Source organism: Hydra vulgaris, chromosome 01 (genome assembly GCF_038396675.1).
Source record: "Hydra vulgaris chromosome 01, alternate assembly HydraT2T_AEP".
In the NCBI taxonomy this organism is placed as follows: Eukaryota; Metazoa; Cnidaria; class Hydrozoa; order Anthoathecata; family Hydridae; genus Hydra; species Hydra vulgaris.
Genome location: NC_088920.1, coordinates 41,819,170 through 41,846,759, shown reverse-complemented (window position 1 = coordinate 41,846,759; position 27,590 = coordinate 41,819,170). Strand labels below are relative to the sequence as shown.

The 27,590-nt window shown below is 27.2% G+C and overlaps 1 protein-coding gene across 1 annotated transcript; it reads left to right on the top strand.

Annotated features, from left to right (window-relative positions):
* The first annotated feature begins 7,282 nt into the window (after nucleotides 1–7,282).
* Nucleotides 7,283–27,262, top strand: LOC105844556 (zinc transporter ZIP1). Its single transcript, XM_065788197.1, has 4 exons — nucleotides 7,283–8,215; nucleotides 13,033–13,255; nucleotides 13,449–13,960; nucleotides 26,917–27,262. Exons 1-4 carry the CDS (start codon nucleotides 8,075–8,077, stop codon nucleotides 27,172–27,174), a joined length of 1,134 nt encoding a protein of 377 aa, XP_065644269.1. The 5' UTR covers nucleotides 7,283–8,074; the 3' UTR covers nucleotides 27,175–27,262.
* The last annotated feature ends 328 nt before the right edge of the window (nucleotides 27,263–27,590 follow it).

Genomic DNA, 27,590 nt, shown 5'->3' with positions numbered 1-27,590 from the left:
ATTTTTTTTTAATCTACGGTATAGAACAGACTTAACCATCATACTAAAATTCAATTTTTTGAAAAGTATGCCAAGTATACAAAAATTAGTCCAAAACAAAAAAGAAAAGTGTGTTGATAGGGGCCGTTGCTATGGAAAATTATTTTAACCACCTCGTTTAAATCTTAAAATAAACCTTTTGTGTTTATTTTTCTGAAAACAGATTTCAGAAATTAATTCAGGGATAATTAATTATCTTAAAACAATCTAAACTGAAAATTTGTAAAATATAAACTTTATTTCCTGGTAAACCACCTTAAAAGTCTTGTCAAGAAAACCGCTAAAGTTAGACGCGTCGAGTCTCAATAAAAGTTGATGTAAACTTCTACAAAATAGCTTCTTGTTAATAAAAATAGTATTTGAAGTTTTTATTAAATTAACTTGAAATATGGTAGGCTCCACATTAGAATCATTTTTCTTTAGAACTTTTTTTTTTTTAATATCTGCATCTTCTCTTCAATATTTCACGATTCACGATTTCCTTGTTGAATTTTTTATTTTTTTCAAAATTTATATATTTTCTTCAACAATTGTAAAACACTTCTGGAAATACATTATTGAATAAATTAAGTCTATCATTTTTTTATTACTATTTTTTTTTTAATATCACGATTGTCTTGTCGAATATTGTTTAGTATATCACGATTGTCTTGTCGAATATTGTTTAGTATATCACAATTGCCTTGTCGAATTTTTCATTTTTCTTTTTATGTCATTTTTATAATTTTATTGTCATATGATGAATAGATTTTTATTGTCATATGATGAATATTTCCCTCTTGGTGTTCTGCTATTTTTTCTTTGACCCACGTGTAGCCTTTTTTAGGCAAGTAGGTTAGCTTTGAAGGTCATACAAGTCACTTACGTGCATGTACATACATAACACCATATGTACATATAAAACATTTGTATAAACACAAATCAAAGCATAGACATATACGCATAAAACACATACACATATACTACATACATACACACGTACATACATACATACATACATATTTTCAATATACATACATACGTATATACATACATACATACACATACATATACACACATATATATACACATAGATTTACTTACGTATGCACACACATACATATATACACATACACATGCATACGATACACAGATATATACACACCTACACATAAATATACACACTCATACACAACACGTTTTACAAAGTATATTTCATTAAACTATATAAAACATTTTTCAAGAAAAAATTTACAGAATTAGTACATAAGAACACAGTATATGTTTACAATAAAATATAACTTTCACAATAAAGTATTTTACAGAATTAGTACGAAACGATCACTAAAATCAATAAGACGTGCAACATATATACAACTATCACAAACGCAATCCTAAAAAAAAAAATCTTTTGGGTTTAATGTGCCATCATCAAAACCTGTCGCCCCTATTCATCTTCCCTCTCCCGCCCCACTACGCTAAACCTTAAATCGCCACTGCTGGTTTGTATATATATATTTTTGAAGCAAAATGAAAAAGAACCCATTTAATTTTTTTTTAATGCTTAGCAAAAGTTTATTTGATTTGAAGCAAACTTTCTTTATTTCAATAATTATACCATGAAATAATTTAATCATGGTATTTTGGGATAGAAAAAGATTAGTACCATGAGCAAACATTGTCTTTAAGTTGGAGACTCTATAGAGATCATTAATATAAACAAGAAATAATAATCGTTAGACAAAGATTTTTTTTGTTGTTGTAGTAATATTTAATACTATAAAAAAGAAATGGTTAGAAATGTCATTTTTTATAATAACTTTTTTAAGAGATTCATAAAAATTTCAGTAGTTATAATGTTATCTATTAGAGACGTGTTGTTACTCTTATTGGTCTGTTAATTAATGGAAATGCAACGTTTTAAAATAAATCATTAACCATCATTAACGTTTTAAAATAAATCATTAACCATGAGCGAGACTACGTTTTTTCAAACCGAGACGAGACTGAGACGAGAAGTTAGTACTTCTCGTGAGACCGAGACCGAGACGAGAAATTTAACTATTTTTGAAAACAAATTTGTTAAAATCCAAGTAAAAAAAAAATGTAAACATAGTTTTGACAAATAGACACAAATGACATTTGTCAAATGTAAACAACTTTTTCAAATATTAATTCAGAATTATTTTGTCAAACTTTTCCAACAAGACAATGTTTTCTCTGATTAAGATGATTTGTTCTACTTTTTCTGAGTGTAAGTTGTGTCTGGATGATCGGACGACATTTCCACCTGAGTTAAAAACTCTCTCTGATTTAGTTGAACTTGCTGGAATAGCTAAAATTTGTCTAGCTAATGAAGAGAGTTCTGGCAATGTATTTGAATGCAATTTCCACTAATCAAGAATCGGAAAGTCTTTTTTGGCATCAGGGAGATATTCATACCGGCACATTTTGCTCAAAATAGGATTCAGTTCATATGTTGGTTCTTGTGTTTCAAGTCTGACGTTTAACTTGCGCTTCAGTTTTGAATTAGGGGACAAATATGACGAAAGGACTCTGGCAACAGGTTGGCACTCAACATTATCCTTAACCTGTGAGGCTAACCATACTTTTGTTGATTGAAATATTTTAAAGTACTTCAAGTGAAGTCCTTTTAAAGCAGGATTTAAGTCGTTTGCTGCAGCACTCAATAAGTTTCCAGTGTGACAAAGAGGAAATCTTTTCTCAATGCAGCTTTTCAAGTTTTTTGCATACAAGACACCGTAGCCATTTTTTCCATCCGTCTCAATAAATTGATCAATTTTGTAATGGATTAAATAAAGAGAATCGGCGACAGCGTTAATTGTTGGATTAGACTCAGCCGACCACGTTTCTGTAGCTTCTTTAAGTGGTGCCAAAATTTCTACTGCTCCCTCGATTGATTTCCACTGTGATGCACTGATAGTCTTTGAAGAAAAAATATCTTCATTTGCACATAAGCTGATAATTGCACTCTTTAGATATAGGATAGAAGTTCACTACTCCATCTTGTGTCAACAGATTGGCGTAACTGTCTAAAATTGATTCCTTAAGCGTCTGATTCTGATTCAAGCAACTCAGCTGCAACTGTTGACTGGTGAGTTAAAGAAGCCAAATCTTTGCATGTTTGCAACGCATCATCCATTCCAGCAGTCATTCCAAATGAGTCTCAAACTGCACATTGCAAAATATGATTGTTGCACAAGTATTGGTCAAGGCGCTTTGACAATTTGACTGGAAGTTTCATGTTTCTTGCCTGGTCGTTCACGCAGTACATTGGCAAATCAGCAGGCAAATTTAGTTCTTCTAAGAAAGAATCCAGCTTTCCTTCAATTAAGACACCTGTGTGTCTGCCTGGGAACTGTTGGACATGGGGTGTCCAGTGATGTAGTCTCCAATTTTCGTCAATAACATGAAAAGTCCAAGAGATGTAGCTGTCCTGAGCTCTAGAAGTCCAAAGGTCAGAAGTAAATGCAGCACTTATTAGATTTGGCGTAATCTCCGTTATTATGCTCTTCATTCCAGCTTGAACTTCTCTTGACCGAATTGAAAGCTTTCGTAAATATTTTGTTCTGTGATGAAGGCTCAGTTTAGGGTTTGCAATGTCAAACAATTTCTTGAAATCTCTTCCTTCGACTGCTGAAAAGGATGCCAGATCAGTGCAAAAGTAATCCAGCATTGAAAAGTCAAACTGTTTTTGAACGGAATTGTCTTTGTCATATTTGGACTTTGTTTCAAGCATTTCGACCATCGTTCGTTGTTTCTTCTTAGGAGGAGGAAGAAGAGAGTCGTCCGTTTTTTCAGAATACTCAACGTAATCTTGGCTGTGTTTTTTTTCGAGGTGACGATGAAGTTCGCTTGTGCTTCCATCTTTTGTTTTCAAAGACTTTTTTGCACGCCTTTCATTCAGCACCGTAAACTAATGAAATTAAGTCGAAAGTGCACCATTTTATACAAAAAGTTTTTGTATTTAAAATCTAATTAAAAATATTTAAAATCTAATTAAAATTTTTTAATTAGATTTTTAAAAAAAATCTAATTTAAAAATCTAATTAAAATCACGGAGTCAAAATATTAATTAATTAAAAAAACAAATTATTAAGCATTTTGTAAATTATAATAATTTTTAATTTGGAAAATAATATAATATTTAAGTCTCGTTCTACTTCTCGCGAGAATTTTCTATTTCTCGTTTCTCACTCGAAACGAGATCTCGAGAGACGAGATCTCTCGTTTCTCGAGATCTCGTCTCGTTCTCGAGAAACGAGAACGAGAGGAGATCTCGCTCATGGTTATAAATCATCACAAGTGCAGCACAGCATGGTAGGGCAGGGTCTAAAACTTTAAAAAAAAGTTTCCTCTTAAACTTCATGAACACAAAGCACCATGTTAAAGTTATGAAAAAATAATATTCAGGCGAAATTAAAAGTGGCTTTAGAGCAGTGCTGGAATAAAGTGGGTTAGGAGGAATATGGCTCCGGGCCCCACAGTTTTAGAGGCCCCAATTAAAAATAAAAGATTTTTTTCAAAAAAAACTCTAAAAAATAAATCTTTGACTAATGACATGGAAAAAGGATTTCTGCTTTAAAATAGCCTCGGGTCCCGAAAAGTTTTAATCCGTCACTGATTTAGAACGTCGCAGAAATTAAACTCTGTTTTCTAACGATGAATAATAAAGGAACCGCCAAGTGCCAAGACAAGTTGGATTTGTTTTATCAATAAACATTTGAAAATAAGTTTAAAACTTTTCAACAAAAAAAACAACTTAATTGTTTACAAAAAAACATGCTGTTTCAGCGTTATACTTTGCCTAGAAGGTTAATTTCAACTTTATAAATCTGCGTTTTTTTTTTCTGTTATAAAAACATTATGTTTGAATAAATGTGTGGGTTCACCGAAGACTTTTTAAACAATTTACGCAATTAGTAGGGTTTTACTTTTCCAATTTGGAAATTGTTTAAAAAAGTCCTACTGTGTTACAAGAAAAGTTCGTGCTTGTAATTTTTTTGTAAGTTTTATACACTTACAAAAAACTGAAAATTGGAATTACTCGAAAAATGCCGCTTTCTACTTTATTTAAAAAAATACATCAAAGTATAAATTTGTTTATAATTTATTTTAAATTTATATATTATAATAAGCTTTAGTACTTTTTAGAGTCTTAAATTCTTTCAAAAATGCATTCAATAGTGTGTAAATTCTTTTTATAAATGAAAATATATATATTTCTTATTATTTGTAAATATTTTATTTATATTTTATTTATATTTAATTATCTTAATTTATAGTTCTAGTTCAAGAAAGAAATTAAAAATTTAATATTAAAAATTAACTTAAAAATTTAATTAATTAACTTGCTTATATTTTTAGATTGAATAAAACTAATATGAACTTTTTTTGTTGAATGCAAAAAGGAAACAAACTTTATTTTTATCTATTTAAATATGTATAAAAATATGTAAGAAAATAGGTAGACATTGTAAAGAACAATTATATTATCAAATATAATATTATAAATTCTTTGTTGTACTTTAAAGTACTTTGATCGTCGCTTGTTTAATAGTTATTTTAATTACTTTTGGTAATATCAGCAGCGATAACTAGCGTCATTTCTAATCTTGGGTTACTTGGTTACCGTAACACCTACTTGGATAGGTGTTACGGTAAATAAACTTTTTGTTTTTTGGGGTTGAACTTTATTTCTCGCTTACATTTTTAGATATATCTAAAAATGTTAGCAAGAAAAAAGTTCTAAAGCTATAAATAAATAAAGCAAATATATATATAGTATTTGCTTTTTCTTAGTTTTAATTAATTGCCTAATTTGAGTTACCAATTTTATGAGTTACTTTTGAAGAAAACCCCAATTTTTATTAGTTTGATTTTTTTATTTATTTACTTATTTATCAATTTATTTATCATTAGTTTATTTGTTAATTTGTTTAATTAGATTATTAATCCTAGTTGGCAAAATTAAATTATTTCGAAAAACAAGGGATTTTCTCTATTTATAAGTTACCATTTCAATCACTTTTTACTAATAATATCTAAAAATTAATAATTTGCAATAGTTTTTAAAATTATGATAAAACTTTGTACATAATTGGCATACTTAAGCTAAAGAATGGTATTTTTGTTACCATAAGATGGGAATTTCAATTTTACGAGCATTTAGGACTAACGCGTATAACGGTACTCCAAACAAGGCTGGATAACACCCTGATTGTATATTATAATATACATTTAATATATGTATTGTTTAACAAAACTGGGAGTTATTCTTAATTTGACATATGAGACATAGATAAATAAAATCTTACTAATTTATTCTAATTATTCTAAGCATAAAAAAAAGTTATTTGAATTGTGATCAAATATGTAAAAAAAAAATTGGTTTAGCAGATCAAATAAACTGTTGATTTAAATCAGACATTTAAAGCCAAATAATTTCTGAGACTACAGATCCAGAGATAAAGCTATTAAAAATTATCAAACTTTGCATTTACTAAATTGTGCATCATTGAAATTGATGGTTTACATGTTATTTGTTAAGCAACCTTACTGATTTTGCAAAAAGAGTTTCTATATGGAGAGTATAGAATATATATGGAGAGTATAGAAATTGTTTTGCAAAATAATTATAATTTTTTGTTTGTATCTGGAGGAGTTTAAACTATTGAATCAATAAAAAAAAGCAGGGTAGCCGAATCAAACCTATTTTTGTATTTTGAAATTAAAACTGAAGCCTGATGCAAAAGACATCTCAATCTAATCAAAGAAACAATAGAAAACCTTATTCATTCTTCTTTGACTTTGTTATGCGTTGGATGTCCATTGTTACGGCCGTCATTTAAAAAGTATTTAACAGTTAATTTTAATAAGTTCTTCATAAAAATCTGAACAATTTTTTTTGAGTTTCAGATTTTAAAATCAAAAAAATATTTTATTATACCATATAATATCATATTGCACTTAGTCAAGTGATGCTCAAGTAAGCAAGCACTTAAAGAGTTTCTTCATTCAAAATTTTTGTTATTGTTTTTTTTTTTCTTTTTAATTTTTTTTTTTCGAATCCTTCCTTTTATTTAAAGCTTTTTTCTTCTTTTTTTTTTTAATTTTATAGGGGTCACTTCATTAGTTAGTTTTTAATTTAATGAGTTAATTTAAAAAAATTTAATTTAATGAGCATGTAACCTTATTTATGTAAATTCATAGTTTATTATTGTAAGTTCTGTACTTTTTGATTAGATAAATTGAAACTTTCTAGAAGGTTCACACTGAAGAGTTAGATATTTTATGCAGATTGTTGAAAAGTTTTAAAACTAATGACGATACTCAAAATGTAAAAAAAAAAAATCTTTTGAAATTCTTAGTCCTACCAGCGATCTGAGCCAATTACAAGAGGGATCTTTGAGTAACTTTAAATTAATGAACAACTTAGCAACTGCCAAGTTACAGAAACTTAGCCGAAGTTAAAGAAAACCTTGTTTGCATGAAACAGTTGAGTATATCACTAATAGTCTTGTTTCACGAGAGCGTTGTTAAACCCAAGCGAAAAAAGAAGAACTATCGAAAGAAATATTTTTAACTATTATTTCGAAAAGGACAAAAATTATAAAAATAAAAATATTATATGGAGAGATTTTAAAGCTTCACCACCAAAAAATACTCAACATGAAAAATTATAAAGGAGAGATACGATTTCAAAATCACGATTTTTTTGGCCGATTAAATCTGATCCTTGACCTAGTCTAACGCGTTAGCCGACGTATTTACTATTACGGTCTATATCAGGTTCGGTCAATATTGTATTCGGTCTCAATATTAAAAGTACTTACTTATTTAATAACTTTTTTACAAATTACATTAATACAACGTAGGAAATAAACCAATCACGCCACTTTATTTATTGAAATATACCAACCGATACATTTACGATCTGAAATACGTATTCAGTATTGTATTATGACAAAAAATTTTCATTAGAAAAATATTTTGCACACAGTACATAACGCGACTATCGAAAGCATTCGGCTAAATGTCAGTAAAAGATATATCTTCAAAATTGGCTGGAGCTATTTTATTATTTATAATAACTTTGTTTGTGACTTTGCTTCCAAATATTTTTAAGAAATGCACAGAAAAGCATTTGAAAAAATTGAGCTCTTTTTCTGGAGGAGTAAGAAATATATTTATCGATTTTTATAAATTATTTAGATTTATTCTAACGAAAAAAAAAATTCTATGTGCGATTGTTAATACTATTAGTAATAGCACAGTGAATCTTTATTTTTATTATTACTTACATATTTATTACACACAGTAATAAATATGTAAGTAGTAATAACAGTTTTTTTAACACAGTATTTTTTATTACAACTTACGCAAGTAAGTTAATAGTATTAACTTATTTGCGATATATATATATATATATATATATATATATATATATATATATATATATATATATATATATATATATATATATGAAAGTTTTAAATTAAAATTTTGATAATTTAAATCAGTATTGATGCAGTCAAGTGTAAGACTGGTGAAAATTCTAAGATCTATTGCAATTAATATCAGCAATTATTTGTGTTCTTTTCTTTCACAGTTTTTTCTTATCAAGTTTTCCTTTTTATGTACTTCTGTTGTGCTGTCATCTTGCATTAAGAATTAAAAAAAGATTAAATATTTTTGAATCTTTTTTAAAAAAAAAAAGAGTATTAAAAAATAAAATAAAAGAAGAAAAAGTAGAGTAATAAAAATAAAAATTATAAAAGAAGAACAAGAAAATTAGTTGTTTTTATATTTATTTTTTAAACAATTTAATTTCCAATAATTTGTTGTTATGTTTTAGTATTACTTATTTTTATTATTAATAATTTATTTTTATTTATATTCAATTTTAGTTAAAGTTAATATTATTTGTTCAATATTTTTTCAGTTGTATCTTTTATTACCTTAACTCTTTAAAACTCATCTTTATGTTTTCCTGACTCATACAATCTGCAACTTTTAAAGCCTTCTGTCAACAGTTTCCTTGCTCGTTAACTCAATTCTTTGTTTTCTAGTAACTCCCAACTTAATAGTGGTTGCTTGCAGCCACTTTAGGAGTGAGTCATAATTTAAAAAAATAATGAAACTCTACTCAAGGTTTGGGGACAAAGCCAGGTTCAGGTTTTTTTAAGATTATCTAACCTGCAAATCAAGGCTTTAAAAATGATGTACTTTGAATGAAATACTACAATGTTGTTCTAACTGACATCCTTTAATATCTATCCAAAATGCTCAAATTATGTGATCTTGTTTATCTGTTAAATGGTCTATTTGTCTGGAATCATAAACAAGTACACTTTTTTTAAAATTATTTCCTTTCAATTCACCTCCCCAGGGCCATGAAGGCCACTACAGTCGAGGAGGCTACTTTTAGTCATGATTACAGCCCTCTCTTAACTTTATAACTCCGAAACATAAATTTTAATGAACAAGGCAGCTGCGCGGAAAAACAAGTTGAAAAACTTACCTCCCTCATTCTGTAATTTTGTTACCACTAAAAAAAGTTTTCCTTATTATCATTGATTTTTTAGTATAATGATACTTTTAAAAAAATACCTGAAAAAAATATTTAAAAAATATCCCAAATCATTGTATGATAAAATATGGTCATAAATCTATCATAAACCAATGTATAAGATCATGGAATAATTTACCTCTTCATCTTAAATCATAAAGCTTTATTACACAATATAAATACTTTTATGTTAGATAAATGCTATTTGTAGAATGTTGGGTTAGTTATTGTTTTTATTGTTATTTATCCATTTTGGATATTTATTATTGCTATTGTTATTATTATTGTATGCGATGTAAATATAATTATAACATTACTTAACTGTTATTCATATTATTACCACTTATTATTAATAATATTTACCTTTAATATTTATCTATATTATTATTATTATTGTTATTATTACTATTGTTATTGCTGTTATTACTATTATTATTATTATTATTATTATTATTATTATTATTATTATTATTATTATTTTTATCATTATTACATTTGAAAATATACAATTATAATCTGATAACTACAATTAATAATTTTGGTTTTTTTTTTTACATGATTGCTATTATATGTGTATATATATATATATATATATATATATATATATATATATATATATATATATATATATATATATATATATATATATATATATATATATATATATGTATATATATACATATATAAATATATACATAAATATAAATATATACATATATATATATATATATATATATATATATATATATATATATATATATATATATATATATATATATATATATATATATATATATATATGTATATATATATGTATATGTATATATATGTATGTGTGTATATGTATGTATGTATGTATTTATATATATATATATATATATATATATATATATATATATATATATATATATATATATATATATATATATATATATATATATATATATATATATATATATATATATATATATATATATATATATATATATATATATATATATATATATAGCTGTTTAGTTTTGTCTCTTGAAATCCTCTAATTGATTACTATAAAAATTCTCTGGTTAAGTCAAACCTTTGATAACGCATACTTTGTTAAGTCAAACTATTTTTTGTCCCTTTTCTGCAAATTTCTATGGATAACTTGAACTTTCCATATGAGAAATTAAGAAAATCGAAATAACATACTTAAATTTTATTTTAAAGAAGTCATTCCATATAAAACATAAATAACAGTAGTCTAATATTTTCTTCTTTTTATTTAGATCTTAATAGTCAGGGTTTATATATATTTTATTATAATCAGTCATAAAATAAACTATTATATAACTATTATGAATATAACATTTTATTAAATCATAATAAATGTTTTTAAAAATTATATTTTAGTTCGAATGAATTTCTTAATAAAAGACCACTTAATAAGACTTCTTAATTTAGACACAATTTTATAATTTTATAATTTAATAAATATATGTATATATAAATATATACATATATATATATATATATATATATATATATATATATATATATATATATATATATATATATATATATATATATATATGTATGTATGTATGTATGTATGTATGTATGTATGTATGTATGTATGTATGTATGTATGTATGTATGTATGTATGTATGTATGTATGTATATATATATATATATATACACAGAGAGAGGAGAGAGAGAGAGAGAGAGAGAGAGAGAGAGAGAGAGAGAGAGAGAGAGAGAGAGAGAGAGAGAGAGAGAGTACAGTTGTATCTAATTTTAACCTAATGAAAAAAACATTGTTTTTTCAACCATGATAACAGCAAATGTACTTTTAATAACCATTGTATTTGTTGCTTGGTCATATTAGTAATGATGAAGTGATTTAAATATCTAGTATAATACTAAATATCTAGTTGAACAAAGTTAAGATTTTTGATGTTACGAGAAAAAAAAAGATTTTAGGTGTTTAAAGTTTTTATCAGCTGAGAATCCAACTCTGGAAAAAACTTTTTTTGGTTAGTCCATTTTAAAGATTTGCTAGCATTATAGTAGTTTTCTTGCTTTATAATATGAAGAATTCATAAGGATCTTAAAAAATTATTTAAAATTAAGAATAAAGTTCTTTTGTTTAATTTTACTCAATATATTTACTCCAGAAATTCTATCTATCTATGGTTGTTGGAGTATTTTTTATTAAAAATTTATTATCACTGCTTAGGTTTATTTTTCAATGATCATTTACTTAAAAGTAATACTTAAAATCATTGATTTTTTTTACTGGGAACTTGGTAAAAAAATCTATTGGTAGGTCATCGGTACATTTAAGTAATACTTAAAAGGCTCTCGTAGATGATGGCACATTTAACTCCAGTTAATAGTTTGAAAAAAATGATACAAAACTACTTTTAATATAAATTGAAAAATAATAAAAAGCAACATGTATGTTTAAATTTAAAAACATATAACACAACATATAAGTATGTTTAAATTTAAAAACATATAACACAACATATAAGTATGTTTAAATTTAAAAACATATAACACAACATATAAGTATGTTTAAATTTAAAAACATATAACACAACATATAAGTATGTTTAAATTTAAAAACATATAACACAACATATAAGTATGTTTAAATTTAAAAACATATAACACAGCATATAAGTATGTTTAAATTTAAAAACATATAACACAAAATATAAGTATGTTTAAATTTAAAAGTATAAAACTTAAAAGTATAAAATTTAAAAGTATAACAATGCTATTTATAACTGTGCTCTAATTAAAAAAATAATTTTATATTTAAAGTATAATAAAAAAGTTTAATTATTTGTAAAATTTAAAATGAAAATTGAGCACCTGTATGTTTGTCACAATTTAAAAACAAAATCTAGATAATTTAGTATAAATAAACATAATTTACATAATTTAGCATAAATTAACCTTATCTAAATAGTTTAGTTTAAGCAGAGAAAATGGAAGACTAGAAAATAGTATAATTTTGTTTTAATAAAATAAAATATAAATCTAAATACATTTGGTCTTGTAAAATCATTACATACATTTACAGTTACACACTCATTACAATTTACAGTTTTTTTTCAATCCTCTGTTGTTCATTCTTTCATAAACTGTTCTTTCTTCTGTTTCTTCTACAAACTTCTTCTTTCTTCTGTTTTTTTATTCTTCTCTTTTCTTTGCTTTCTGTTAAATTTCAACTTGCACCTTTTAACTTATTTTCATTTTTGTTGGGAGTGAATTTGTTAATGGCATTTATTTTTTATCATATCTTATATATTTTATTTAGGTTTTTCTTGTCTTGTGTTAGATTTAATAGCATATAGTTTTTATTTAGTTTTTTTTTTGTTTTGTATAATATTTAATGACATTTAATAATTTTTTTGCCATATTTTCTGTTTAGCTTTTTCTTGGACTGTGTTTCTTAGATTTAATACCAGATGTTTTAGATAGCTTTATAAAAACCAAAGTTCTCAGTGATGTTCAAAGAATATTTCCGATAGCTGAATTCATTATCTGTTTTGGATTGATAATATTTGTTAGCATTGAAAAGGTTGCAAATTACTACCAAATGAAACAAGCAAATAATCTTTTTGTAGAATATACTGATGCACTTGCAAATAATGGTATAAGGAAGTTTATAAATTTATAGAAATGTAAAGATTTTATAAAGTAAATTTTAATTTACACAAAATAAACTTAAGTTGATTTTATTTTTTAAATTTATTTTTTAGAATATGTTACGTTAAATAAAACTTTATAACTTTTTTATTTACTTTCTTTTTTCCTTTGTCTTACTGTTTTTTTATTTTCATTTAGAAAATGAAAAAAAATTGTTGCTAGACAACAAGAATGGTACAAAAATATCATATTCATCTAATAGTTCATACCATCATATAACACAGCAAAACAGTCCATTTGATTGTGATTCTGGTACTATATTTGCTGATGACCAGATTATAAGCAGTCTTCAAAACAGCCAACAACATGAGACAGTGTACACACAAGATAGTATTGCTTATGCACAAGATAGTATTGATTACACACAAGATCGTGTTTGTAGTCTGCAAATAAATAAACTCATAAAGAACAAGAATTCATCTCATTTGAACATTGTAGAATCAAAGTCCAAGTTAAGAATATTTTTTTTAATTTTGGCTTTTTCTGTTCATTCATTATTTGAAGGACTAATGTTGGGATTGCAAAGTTCATTGTATAATTTTATTCAACTAATTGCAATACTCGCAATCCATAAGTGTTTAATGGGATTCTTTGTTGGAGTTAAAATTGTTAGCACTCATGAAGGTTTAAAGCTACATTTTAAACAAGCAGTAGGTTTTTATTTTATGTATGTATGTATGTGTGTGTGTATATATATATATATATATATATATATATATATATATATATATATATATATATATATATATATATATATATCAGCCCTCGGAATTAGGGTTGGCATTTGGCAATGCTGACCTAACTGCGATCTAAATGTTTTTGAGGTTGGCAAAAAATTGCCGGCCTCGTTTCTATGTTTTATGGTAAGACCTTCGTATTAAATTTTATTTGCTGACCTTTAAAAGAATGAGGTCCGCAAATAATTGCCGACCTCATTTTTCCTAATTCCGAGGGTTGATATATATATATTAATAATAAAAGTAATTTTTCGATAGACAGTGCTCAATGCAAAAGTAGAGCAAATATATATTATATTAATATATATACATTATAATAATAAAATACAATTAAATTTGTAACATAACTCATTGTTTCACGCTTTATGTGATCATCAGACGTTACAAACAACCATAACAACAACAAAAGTTATATACAAAAATGCAAAACAGTGTAGCTTAGATGATGTTAAAGTTGCAGACAACAAGTTTGTTTTCTTAGCAACATTTTGATATTAATTCATTATGTTAATTCAATAGTTTCAAAGATGACCTAATGATATGATATTTTTCTGTTAAATAAAGTTCAAGTCTTCCCAGGAAACACATGCAGTTTTTCATCTTGTATGGCCATGCATGAGTATTTTATTTTAAACAGCTTGGTCATGGTCGTTTGCAAGTTTTATTATATGTATTGCTGAAAAAAGTTTCAAAAACAAAGAAAGCAAAATTAACAAAATAGGAAAATAAAATAAACTTAGATAGGAAATAATGGTAATTATAATTTAAATCATTTGTGTACTGCTTTTATTTTTGTTTATTTAAAGTGGTTGTTATTTTTGGCAACAAAATTCAGTAAAAAAAAAAAAAAGTTTTAAACATTAAAAAAATAATGATTTTCCTATATTTTATTTGTTTTGTTTTTTAAAAAGGAAAGCGGAAATATAAATTGTTATCTGTTTGTAAAATATATTTGTATAATTTTGATGTAACAAGTTTATATTTTCCTAATAAAAAAACTTCTATGTAATGCCTGCGTAAACTTTTATGTATAACTTTTTGTATTAGATAATTTTATTTATTTTCTCCTAGTTATACGCACATTTAGCTTATTTGGATAAGATGTAGACTTCATGGACTGAATGTCTGTGGTTCGCTTCCCACAACTATCCACATTTTTTTTGTTTTTGTTTTAAATGTCGCTGGTCATATGTTTGTTTTGTAATCATTTATCTTTTCTTATTTGTATATAAAAAAATGTTTTGTTGTATGTTTTTGAATGGTACACATCTCATCACATTCAGATTTCTTATACCATTTAAGCCTTTCAGTGTATTTTTTAAGTAAGGTGCACACACATATATACTTAGTTTTTAAGCTTCAATTAGGCCATGCCGTCTACACGTAGCCTTAATTGTTTCATATTACCTTTATCTTCTTGTTTTTTACCCCTTATATTTTAATGGAGACACATTTCTTTTTAACATTCCGCTCTGCATAAGAAAAAAAGCGAAAAAATTTAGGAAGTGGTTAGTCTCGAACCAATTATTTATAGACATTCCAATTATGAAGTCTACGCCTTATCCAAATAAGCTAAATGTGTGTATAATTAGGAGGAAACAAATATAATTATATAATACAAAAAGTTATACATAAAAGTATACACATTTATTACATGGATGTTTTCATTAAGGACAGTACCTTTTTTTACATTAAAATTAAACAAATATATTTTACAAAATATTGCAATTTATATTTTTGCTTTCCTTTTAAAAAAAGTTAAATTAAGAAAAATCATTCTTTTTAATGTAGACTTAAAATTTTTTTTTTCTTTCTTTGTCTTATCTAATTTTGTTGCTGAAAATTACGATTCTAAAGAAACGTAATTAAAAACAGTACACAAATTATTTAAATTAATAATTTTATTTTTATTTTTTTTTGTTTAAATTTCTTTTTATTTCCTATTTTGTTAGTTTTGCTTTTTTTGTTTTTGAAACTTAGTTTTTTCCGCAATGATTAATATTATAAAATGGCCATGACCAAGTTGTCTAAAATAAAATACTAGCGTGTGGTCATACAAGACAAAAAACTGCACGCGTTTCCTGGGAGGGCTTGAAAATTACATAACTTTCTTCCAGGTTTAAATGGTTCCGCCCTATCAATAATCTTCCACATAAGAATAGGATTTGAAAATCCCTTTTTTTCATTTCCCAGATATATTTAGAAAGTTCTGTGGTATTAGCTTTACTTTCGTATTGAAAGGAGTTTTTATGTTTGTACGAGCGATCTTTAAAGGTATGCTCTATTTAACCAATATAATTAAACCACTATCCTGTGGTGATGTTTTTACATTGCAGATGTAATTATATTTTTACTAAGACACATGCCTTGCAAAGGACATTGTGAAGGTTGCCGGCAGCTTCACGTTGAAACAATTGTGTTGGAAACAGTAGATAATGCTTTTTTATTGTGTGAGTTGATAATATTGGGGATGTTTGGAAGACAGCTATAACTGACTTTTAAATTATTCCTTTTCAAAATTTTGCAAAACTTATGTGTTTTTGAAAAATGCTTTTCAACGATACTACTCTATCGTTGTTAGAGTAATATCGAACGATATTACTCTAACAAAAACTTTCTTGCTAGATGAAATATTGCTAATACGGTTAGATATCATAGTTAGTATGGATTTAATAATACTAGGGGGGTGGTTAGAATTTATGTTGATATGTAATGGGTGGTCACCTGGTTTTTTGTATGGCTGGAAAGTATTTGTTAACAGGTTGAAGGTAACATCGAGAAATGTTACAATTTTTAAATTGGTTTTTATTGTAAGTTTTTGATTAAATTTCTCCTTAAAAAGATGAACAATGTTTTTCTTAATTCTCTCAAATTGTGTTCCATTAATTCCATGAAAAACAGCAAAGACCATCATCTCTATATAATCCAACAGTTTGCAACCCATAGTCTTAACTTATAATATGTAGAATAAAAAGGCCAACTAACTCACATATTTTAGCCAAATCGAAACTTTCCATAGTGACGTCAAAATTAGGATCATCAAGTTTTTTTACCCAGATACTATCGTGCTTAGTAAACAGTAATGATTTTCTTGAGTGACTAATAATATCTAATGTATTTTCTGAAATTTCTCTAAATTGTTTGGCATAAGTAAGTAAATTTTGAAGTAAGTGGGTCAGGTTATCCTGCTACTGGTAACATGTAACTCAGTACAATCTGCTTCATGTCTTACTGCCTTGTAGGCATATGTCTTTTTAGGCAAGGATATTCCTTTTTAGGCAAAGGCTAGGAGATGCCAACTCTGACTTAAAACACCCCCTGCCTTGGGGCTCTTGGTTGAGTAAAGGCTTGAGATGGTGTCTCGATAAAAATATTAATCTTAGGTAGATGTTAAACGCATTCAGCTACTGCCTTGTAGAAGGCCTCCAAGGCAAAAACTTAAGGGGTAAACAGATTCTATCTGTTGACCAGCCTTGCACCCCTTCTTCATCTATTAGGCTGGCGCAGATGTATTTTTAATACATTGTTTCCAGTTTAGAATGTTGAATGCTGGATCTTCTTGACTCAATGCATGGGTTTTGCTTGTACAGGTCTAAAACTCAGTTTTGTTCTGAGGCCAGCTAGAAGTCAGGTTTTCCAAACTCTATGGTAGCTCTCAGAGAGGCTGGTTCGATCAAAAGCTGAAAAATATCAAAATATTAACAGTGCCATGTTGTGCATGGATGGTGTCCCTGTTTGTACTTTTGGTGTGCATTGCCAAGGCCACATTTGGAGCTCTTTGGTACAGTTTAGGATTTATTAATAGTAATGAGACAATTGCTTGGGCTATTAAACATTGTTCTGAGTACTATCTATGCTTTGAGTCAATTTCTTTAACAAATTTAAAAATGAATAAAGTACCAAAAACTAAAAAAACACAAAAAGCCATCATCATCACCAAGTTCTCTAAACTTATCATTCACTAATATTCGTGGTCTTCGAAGTAACTTTTCTTCTGTTGAGTCTTATCTCTTGCAAAGTTCACCAGACTTACTTGCTCTTTGTGAGACTAATTTGAGTTCAGCTGTCTCATCTTGCAATCTTAGTGTTGATGGTTATCTTCCATAATTTGTAAAGACTCCAATAGTCACATGCTTGGCCTGGGCATTTACATTTGTAAGAATTCACCCATTTTTCTGGAAACTTTAAATCCACAGATTATTTTTCTATGTGCTTTTGCTTAGCACCACTCCACTCTATCGCCTTTCTCTTTGTTCTATATTGCTCTCCATCTCAAGACTGCACACTTTTTGACGTTATTTCTGATTATATTGACCATCTCCTCTCTCTTTATCCCTCAGCTAATATAGTTGTTGTTGGTGACTTTAATGCTCATTGCACTGAATGCCTTGGCTCTAGTGTCAGTGACTCTGCAGGCTTTAAAGCCCACAACCTTTGTCTTTCTCAATCCCTAACTCAAATAGTCAACTTTCTAACTCGCTTTCCTGACAACCCGAATCATTTACCTTCTCTACTTGACTTATATCTTGTTTCTGATCCTAGTCAGTGCTCAGTTTCTCCACATTCACCCTTAGGTTCTTCTGATCACAGTTTGATCTCTCTAAAACTATTATCTTATTCTTCTTCATCATCTGAATCCTCCTATCATCGTACTTCTTACAACTACCTTAAAGCTGACTGAGACTCTTTCCGTGATTTTTTTCGTGATGACCCTTGGGTAGAAATCTTTCGTCTTCCTGCTGACAAATGTGCTTCTTACATAACTTCATGGATTCAGACTGGCATGGAATCTTTTATTCCTTCTTGACTATTCCAAGTCAAGTTTCACTCTTCTCCACGGTTTTCCTAACATTGTGCTGCTGCATTTTCCAATCGAAATCGTTTCTTGCATATCTATCAGCAAAACAATTCTCCAGAAAACAGATGGCTGTTTGCTATTGCTAGAACTATTGTAAAAAGGTTTTGCCTAATGCTAAAGCTTGCTATTCTCAGATCATAAAATCTTGAAATTCATCACAAAAATTAGGCTCTCGTGATCTCTGAAGAATCTTTAATAGTATCAATAATAAGGGCAAATTTGTAATTTTTCACCTTTCTTGTATGGTTCAGACTTTGTCACCTCACCTAAAGACAAAGTTGAATTGTTTGCTAAGAACTTTTCATCAATATCATCTCTTGATTTCACTAGTCTTGTTCTACCTGATATAGCCGTCAAACAGGTTGATCCATTGCTTGACATTCGTATCACTCCAGATTCTGTATTTAAAGTTATTTCCTGCTTAGACTCTTCTACAGCCTGTGGTCCGGACAACATACCTGTTATAGTCTTGCGGAAGTGTTCTCCGGAGCTGTCGTCTATACTTTCAAAACTATTCAATAAGTGCTTATCAGAGCCTTGTTTTCCAGCCTCCTGGAAAACAAGAAAAGCTCTGGCATCTGTTATCCCTATTTTCAAAAATTCTGGATAGTGATCTGTTTTGTCTAACTACCGTCCCATTAGTCTTCTTCCTATTATAGGCAAGGTTTTTGAATCTTTATTTAACAAACACTTAATCTCTCATTTTGAATCTAATAACTTACTTTCTGATCATCAATATGGATTTCGATCTTCTCGTTGATTTGCTAACAGTAATAACCGATAGGTTTTATCCTGCATTAGATAAAGGTGGAGAGGTTAAAGCTATTGCTCTTGACATTTGAAAAGCTTTTGATAAAGTTTGGCATGCTGGTCTTCTCAATAAGCTTTCTTCTTACAGTGTATCTAGTAACATCTTCAAGATTATTGAGTTCTTCCTTTCTAATTGTAGCATAAAAGTTGTCCTCGATGGAGATGGACAGCACTCATCTTCTTATTCTGTAACCTCAGGGGTCCCTCAATGTATAATCCTTGGCCCTATACTCTTTTTTTAATTCACATTAATGATCTTCCAGTTATTCTCACATCTAAGGTGGCATTGTTTGCTGATGATACTATCATTTATTCTTGTCATGATAAGAAGTCAACACTCTCTGTTTGCTTGGAGGGGGCGTTTGAGCTTAAAAAGGATCTCACTTCTGTTACAGCATGGGACTCACAGTGGCTGGTGAACTTTAATTCAGACAAAACTCAACTTTTTTCAACCAATCGTTATCGCAATAATTTAGATCTTTCTTTATTTATGAACGGTAATGTACTAGATGAGTCTACCCTTCATCTTCTAGGATTAACTCTTATTTCCGACCTTTCTTGGAAACCATATATCAAATCGGTTGCAAAATTAGCATCTGCTAAGGTTGCATCTCTTTTTTAAGATCGACACTTTCTTACTCAGGATTCTATTCTCTATCTCTATAAATCTCAAATCCGGCCTTGTATGGAATGCTGTTGCCATATTTGGGGCGGATTTTCTAATGATGCTCTTTCTTTTTTAGACAAGATGCAAAAACACATTGTAAACATAGTTTGACCTGCTCTTGCAGCCAACCTCCAACTATTATTACATTGTCATAATGTTGCTTCTCTTTCTCGTTTCTACAAATACTATAATGGGCACTGCTCTAAAGAGCTAGCGTCTCTTGTGCCATCTACTAAAATTCATTCTCATGATACTCTTCATTTAATTAAGCCTCATCCTTTTTCTCTGACTGTTCCTAAGTGTTCCAAAAATTCTTGTTTGTCTAGTTTTTTTCCTCGAACATCAGTTCTTCGAAATTCGCTTCCTTCATCTTGCTTTCCTGATTCATATAATTTGCAATCTTTCAAGTCATCTGTCAATCGTTATCTCGCTCTACAATCTTCATCCTTTCACTTCCAGTATTTTCCAACTCTTTTAGTGGTTGCTTGCAGCCTTGTTGGAAGCAAAGATGTTTAAAAAAAAAAGTTCTTTATTTATTGCATTATCTGTATTATGCCATTGATTTACAAGGATGGCTTTTCTGACTTTATTGTTGATGTTTTCCAGTAAAATTTTAGTTTCCAAGTTCTTGTTTAGATGGGTTAATTAATCGACCTTTAGTATTGTTGGCAAAATCATCTTTGTGATCCTTGATTGTTATAAACACAGTAGTCATTGCAGGACACTCCATTCTGTTGTCAATACCTAATTCTTTAGCAATTACTTTAGCCCCATTATTAATGTTATTATATTGCGAATTATCAGATTTTTTGTAAGTTCTGGTTATGTTTTCATTAAAAAGTTTATTGTAAGAAGATTTTTCATGCTCATGATTTATCCGAAAAAAGAAACATTTTTTCTGATGATTTAATTTTGCAAATGTCATTATTTAGTTGTTTTTGAAACTAGTTGTAACAATAATAATAAAATGGAAAACTAGTTGTAGGAATTAGTAAAAGAATTATTTTGTATCATTTTAAAAGATCGTTTTCAAAATTTATTAGATCAGGATGTTGTGGTGGACATTTTCTCATTTTAAAATTATAGTGGGAATTTGGTTTTTTGGTTAAGATTTTTCTCCTAAATTTGAGCTTTCCATCTCATTTATTTGATCAATAATTTGAATTTTTCAGTTAAGTATTTATGATATAATTTTTTTGTTAGTATTGGTATGTTCTTCATCGAGTAGTTAAAGAAAAGAAAGCTTCTCTCAATATGAAAAGCTAATACCACAGAACTTTCTAAATATATCTGTCAAATGAAAAAAAGGGATTTTCAAATCCTATTCTTATGTGGAAGATTATTGATAGGGCGGAGCCATTTAAGCCTGGAAGAAAGTTATGTAACCTTTGTTTAACTGAAAAATGTCATATCATTAAGTCATCTTTGAAACTATTGAATAAATGAAATGAATTAATATCAAAATGTTGCCATGAAAACAAATTTGTTATCTGCAACTTTAATGTCATCTAAGCTAACACTGTATTGGATTTTTGTATATAATTTTTGTTGTTGTTATGGTTGTTTGTAATGTCTGATGATTGCAAAAAACCTGAGTTATGTTACAAATTTAATTGTATTTTATTATTATTCTAATATAATATATACATTTACATATATATGTTGGGGTGAGACAGCAGTCTTTTGTTATATTATTCTTCATTTTTTCTTCTTTTTCTGAAAAAGCCGTATGCTATAAAGATAAGCTAAACTAATAAGCAATATACTATATATATTTTCAATATACTATATAGTAAGTATATATCTATCTATATATGCTATAGTAGATGCATTCCCAATTTATATATATATATATATATATATATATATATATATATATATATATATATATATATATATATATATATATATATATATATATATATATATATATACATTTATATATGTGTATATAGATATATATATGTATATATATATATATATATATATATATATATATATATATATATATATATATATATATATATATATATATGTATATACACATTGTGTTAAGAAACAACCAGAAAATTTTGCATATAAAAATTAGTGTAACAAAGATGTCATGGACGCAACATTTTATGTTAAAATTCTTGGTGATCATATTCCAGAGGCTGAGGCAATGCTTGGCAAGCATAGTAAACATTAACAATGTCAGCAAGACAACAATCCAAGGCATACCGGCCATCTAGCTTTTTTTGCAAAAGGAAGAAGTGTTTCTTTGTGAAAGGTTTCCCAAAGTTATGGACTGGCCATCCATTAGCCCTTGATTTGATTGAATAGGCTCGAATCCAATCGAAAATATACTAAAAGAAACGTAATAAAGCTTATGCCAAAAAATATTTATGAATTAAAATAGTATATGATCAAGGATAGGATAAAGGATGAGATTCTTATTTAAAAAATTTAACAATGTCAATGAGACAAAGATGTGAACTAGTGTTGGAAGTGAACATCTGTAGAAGTGAATAAATGTATTAACTAATGATTTTTTTTTTTCTATTAAAAGTCTAATTAAAAGTTATAAATGATACAATTTTTGTGTAATTTGATGCAGCCAATAAAATTTAACATGTTTTTTAATTCTGGTTTTTTTCTTGATTCACCGTTAAGCATGGAAAACAACGCCCGAAATGACGAAAATTCCTATTTTGACCTCCCAAAATGAATTCTTGATGGTCATGGTTGACTATCAAGATATGACAAGTTGTAATATCAATTTAGTATGTTGAATGTTAATTTTTTTAATTACAGATTTAGCACTTATAAAGTAAGTACCTCCAGATCTCTGCCGAAGCTTTTTCAAGTGGATTTGTTGAAAACTAACCTAATAAGACATACTTTGCTCCATTACTCAACAAAGTTTCTACGAGATCAATTAAGCCATAACATGTATGCGCAGTATCTTCAAATGCTTTATTTTCAATATCTTATGGCAGCTACTGTTTCTACACAAAAAACAGACAAACAAACCTTTAAGATTGTCTCTATAGGTTTCGGATAAACAGATTTAGCAGTATGTTTAAAGAGTCTTTTTAAAAAGACTATTGCACTCAGTTTTACATAAAATTTCCAAATCACTCCACTTAGCTGAAGCCAGTTCTCCATTGTGCAAAAATTGATGCTCGTCAGTCTTCTCTATCAACCAATTGTTTCGTATAGATTTAGGAGATGCACATAATCATACAATAAATATATACCTGATGTTCTTAACCATGGTTTACTATCAACTGTTCTAAACATTTCGAAAATAATTGTTTTACACGGTTACCATCAGTAATGCCAGTGTCTTACTACTTTCAATATTATTTATTGTATCAACAATTTTATTGACATTGAGCAAACTAAAATTCAGAGGAAAGATTTGCTACAGGTTGAGCTCTACATATAAATTCTGGATCTCCAAAAAGACATTGAATCATAAATGATAAAATTGTTTTAGCTAACTTTTCAGGGTAGTTCACTGCATGACCAAACAAAGCACCTCTTTGGTAAAGTAATGAAGCTTTGACATAAACCTCATCAGTTAGAAGTATGGAAGTTCTTTTCAATGGATCTAAATTCATAAAAATACTATTTACGAAATTTAGGTCCTTGATTGAGCTTATTTTTGAAGTCAATCATGTTAAAGTCTGTATACTTGGCAACTTGTAGTCAATATACAAACGATCATATAAACTTCGTTGCATAGCATAATACTCATATGCTCTACATATAATATCTGGAGTATATAAAATTTCACCTACATTAACTTTTCTCATAGCATTAAGGTGCTCGAATAGAGTATTTGACTGATGCGAACTTTCTTTATTTTATAAAAATCTAACTGCTTCAAATAAAGCTGATTTTGTTTTTATTAACTTTAATTTGTTTACAGTTAAAGATGAAATATTATAGTTGTGCCATTATGGTAAGCTACAAATGTATAATCATTGAAAATTTCTAAAAGAAATAATGGAACACCAAGTTAGTAGATTTTTGATTGTATGCGTAAACAATGTGAAAACAATAACATTGTTGTTATCACTTAACAAAGATTGAATATTGTCAAATATAAGTTCATCCTCTTTTAGAAAATCATTTAACTCATCTGGTAAAATGTTTCGAAAACTGCTTAAAGTTACAGTTTTTTTAACTTTACTTGGTGGTGTTAGTAAATAACTAGGCGGAATATTTTTAAAAACAGAAGGCGGGTTTAAAGATTGTTGCTTCCTATATTTGCTTTCAATAGGTGAATTATCTGACCAATGCAGTTGACATACTGCTGTATAGTCTGAAACAATAAAATCAGTTCTTGGGATAGCTTCACTCCATCTTTTTCTCTCCTCTGGATTCTTCGGAAATTTATAAATTGATAATTTTGTTGTAGTTGAGTGATAGTTTGACTTGCAAAGAGGTGCAGAATAAGAGGTAGCTTGATTCAATATTTTAAAAATTTCCAAGACTTTAATATAGTTAAGTGGCTTAAATCCTACTCTCAGCCCATTATCAGCCAATGGCCCTGTTGGTGGTCTATGTGGTGCGGAATACAGAATCTATAGAGAGGTTACAAGGAATTCAGCCAGGCATAACTTTTTAAGCAATCATGTAGTGCCTTATTTGAACAGTCAACCAGATTTGATGCTTCAGAGTCAGTTGACCAATTTAAAAATAACTATAACAAATGGTTTAGTTCAGTTGTTCCTCGGTCAACTATAGCTGGGTCTTTTATAAATTCCCTGCTCATAGAAGTTTCACACTTTTATTTTAGAATAACATTAAATTAAATTAGTAAAAACTTTGTTTTACGTAACGTAATGTAATTATAATGTTATGTAACATAAGTAATTGCCATAGTGGAATTTCATTAAGCAATTTCTTTTTTTTATTAAGTATAAAGTATTCAGTTCAAGTTTTCAATTCTAATAAAATTTTAATATTTTATAAAAATTATTTTGGTATTAAAAAAAAAATTCAACATTAAATTCAAAGTTAAATTCAATTACTTGAATGTTACCAAACTTCCTTTTTTATTTAAATAAAAATATGTGTGCATGAGAGTTAGTTTATTATTAACATTTTAAACAGTTATTTTCTTTTTAATATTAACAGATAATTTAAAAGTTAGTTATTTAAGAGTTTCCATTTAAAAAACTCATTGATTTTATTTAAAACTATTATTTTAAAAGGAATAAGAATTCCTTAAATTTCTAGCATTAGGTTATTGTATTTATAATGTTCAGTCATAAAGTACTATTATAAGATAAAAACTTGAATGAAGAAAAAATTAAAAATTTTGATTGTCCAAAATCAAAATTTTCCCTTTCGATTTCTTATTTTCCATGCTGATATATATATATATATATATATATATATATATATATATATATATATATATATATATATATATATATATATATATATATATATATATATTATATATCAGTAAATTTTACTAATGCAAAAATAACTTAATGCTAAATAATTTACCAATTTGTATTCCTTTTAAAACTATATTTAATTAAACAGTTTAAAACAAAATTTATGCATAAATGCATTTAATAAATTTATTAAATAAATAAAAATATTTAAAGAAAACAACAACAAAGTGACTAAGTACAGTTGAAAGAAAAAATGTTCTTAGATAAATTCAGCAATTATTTTATATTATATTATTATTAACATAAAAAAATAAATATTTTTAATAAAATGATAATAAAATAATAACTATGAAAAAATGGTTTTGACCTCCAATAAATTAAATGTAATCTAAATAAGTGAATCAAAAAAATTAATATTACTTTACGTCATATTTGTCAACGAAGCGAATTTAAGTAGCATATCAATAATAATTATAATATATTTACAATTATAATAAATAAATATAAAATTATAATAATAAACTATAATAAATTATAATAAACAAATATACAAATGTAAAATACAATTATAATAAATAAATATATTTTCCATATTATATCCTGATTATTTGTCAAATCTTGTTTTTAAAAACACTGATTTTTTTTCCACTGGTCAACCATGACCGTCAAAAATTCATTTTGGGAGGTCAAACTAGCAATTTTAGTAATTTCGGCTGTCATTGATGTTAACTAGACATTATTTTCCATGCCATATATGTTTTATTATTAACTTGGTTGATGTGACTTTTCATATAAAACCTGTTATTAATAAAGCTCTAATAAAAATAAAATTTTTTTTTTTTTATAAATTTTACAGTTTTGTCAAGTATACTCAATTTAACAGATCAATTATAATTAATTAAAGTTGAACTTGCCTGTAAAAAAAAAAAAAGGCATTTAACATTTAGGATCAAAAATGTACACCATAGCTGTTCTATTACTATGATATTTTTGATTTAATTTATGACAGAAAAAAAAAATGGTTTCCTTGGCTTGTTTATTCGTTGCTTAAGTATTTCTTTGTTAAAGTGGTCTTATTTTTTTAAGTTAATTAATTTTATAAATAAACTATAATTTAACTTTATTGTTTTTTAAGTTTACATTTGCGATTGCCACACCAATTGGAATAATAATTGGTTTAGTCATTGTGAACTCTCTTACTAATGACACTAATAATGTTATCTCTGCAGTTCTTATTGCATTATCAACTGGAACTTTTGTATACGTGACTTTCTTTGAAATACTTGGCAAAGATATCAACAGCAACAAAGATGACTTCTCTTTGATTGTGTTTTTCTTTTTTGGATTTTTACTATTTTCTGGAATTAAAGCAATTCCAAAACCCAATATATAAACTATTTGTTTTTTATTTGGCATTGTATATATTTTATTGTATCAATTTTTTAAATTGAAAAAAATCTTGAACACATTTTTTTAACGTATCTGTTTAGAATATTTTTCTTTTTCTCTGTCTTAGTATATTTACTTTTTCAGTTGTTTTTTAATGTTTAACTCTTGAATAGATTAAGTTTTAAAGTATGATACACATGTGACTTAGATGTTATTTTTAAAAAACCAGAAATTTTTAAAAAAGCTGATTACTATATGGATAATTTATGGATAATTTTAAAATTTATGGATGATATTTAAAAGTCATTAATTAAGAAACAATAAAAGTATTAAATTTTCTGTAGAAAATATTATATTTGAAATACTACAATACTTTTTATTACAAGAAAAAATCTCTAGATTCCATCACTTCAATCAGGC

What these genes read in the sequence shown, in the direction of transcription:
- LOC105844556 (XM_065788197.1), top strand. Translation starts at nt 8,075, where the DNA reads ATGTCAGTAAAAGATATATCTTCAAAATTGGCTGGAGCTATTTTATTA. An exon ending in TGATGCACTTGCAAATAATG is followed by an intron (nt 13,256 to 13,448) that starts GTATAAGGAAGT and finishes ATTTTCATTTAG; the next exon opens with AAAATGAAAAAAAATTGTTG. An exon ending in AGCTACATTTTAAACAAGCA is followed by an intron (nt 13,961 to 26,916) that starts GTAGGTTTTTAT and finishes TTGTTTTTTAAG; the next exon opens with TTTACATTTGCGATTGCCAC.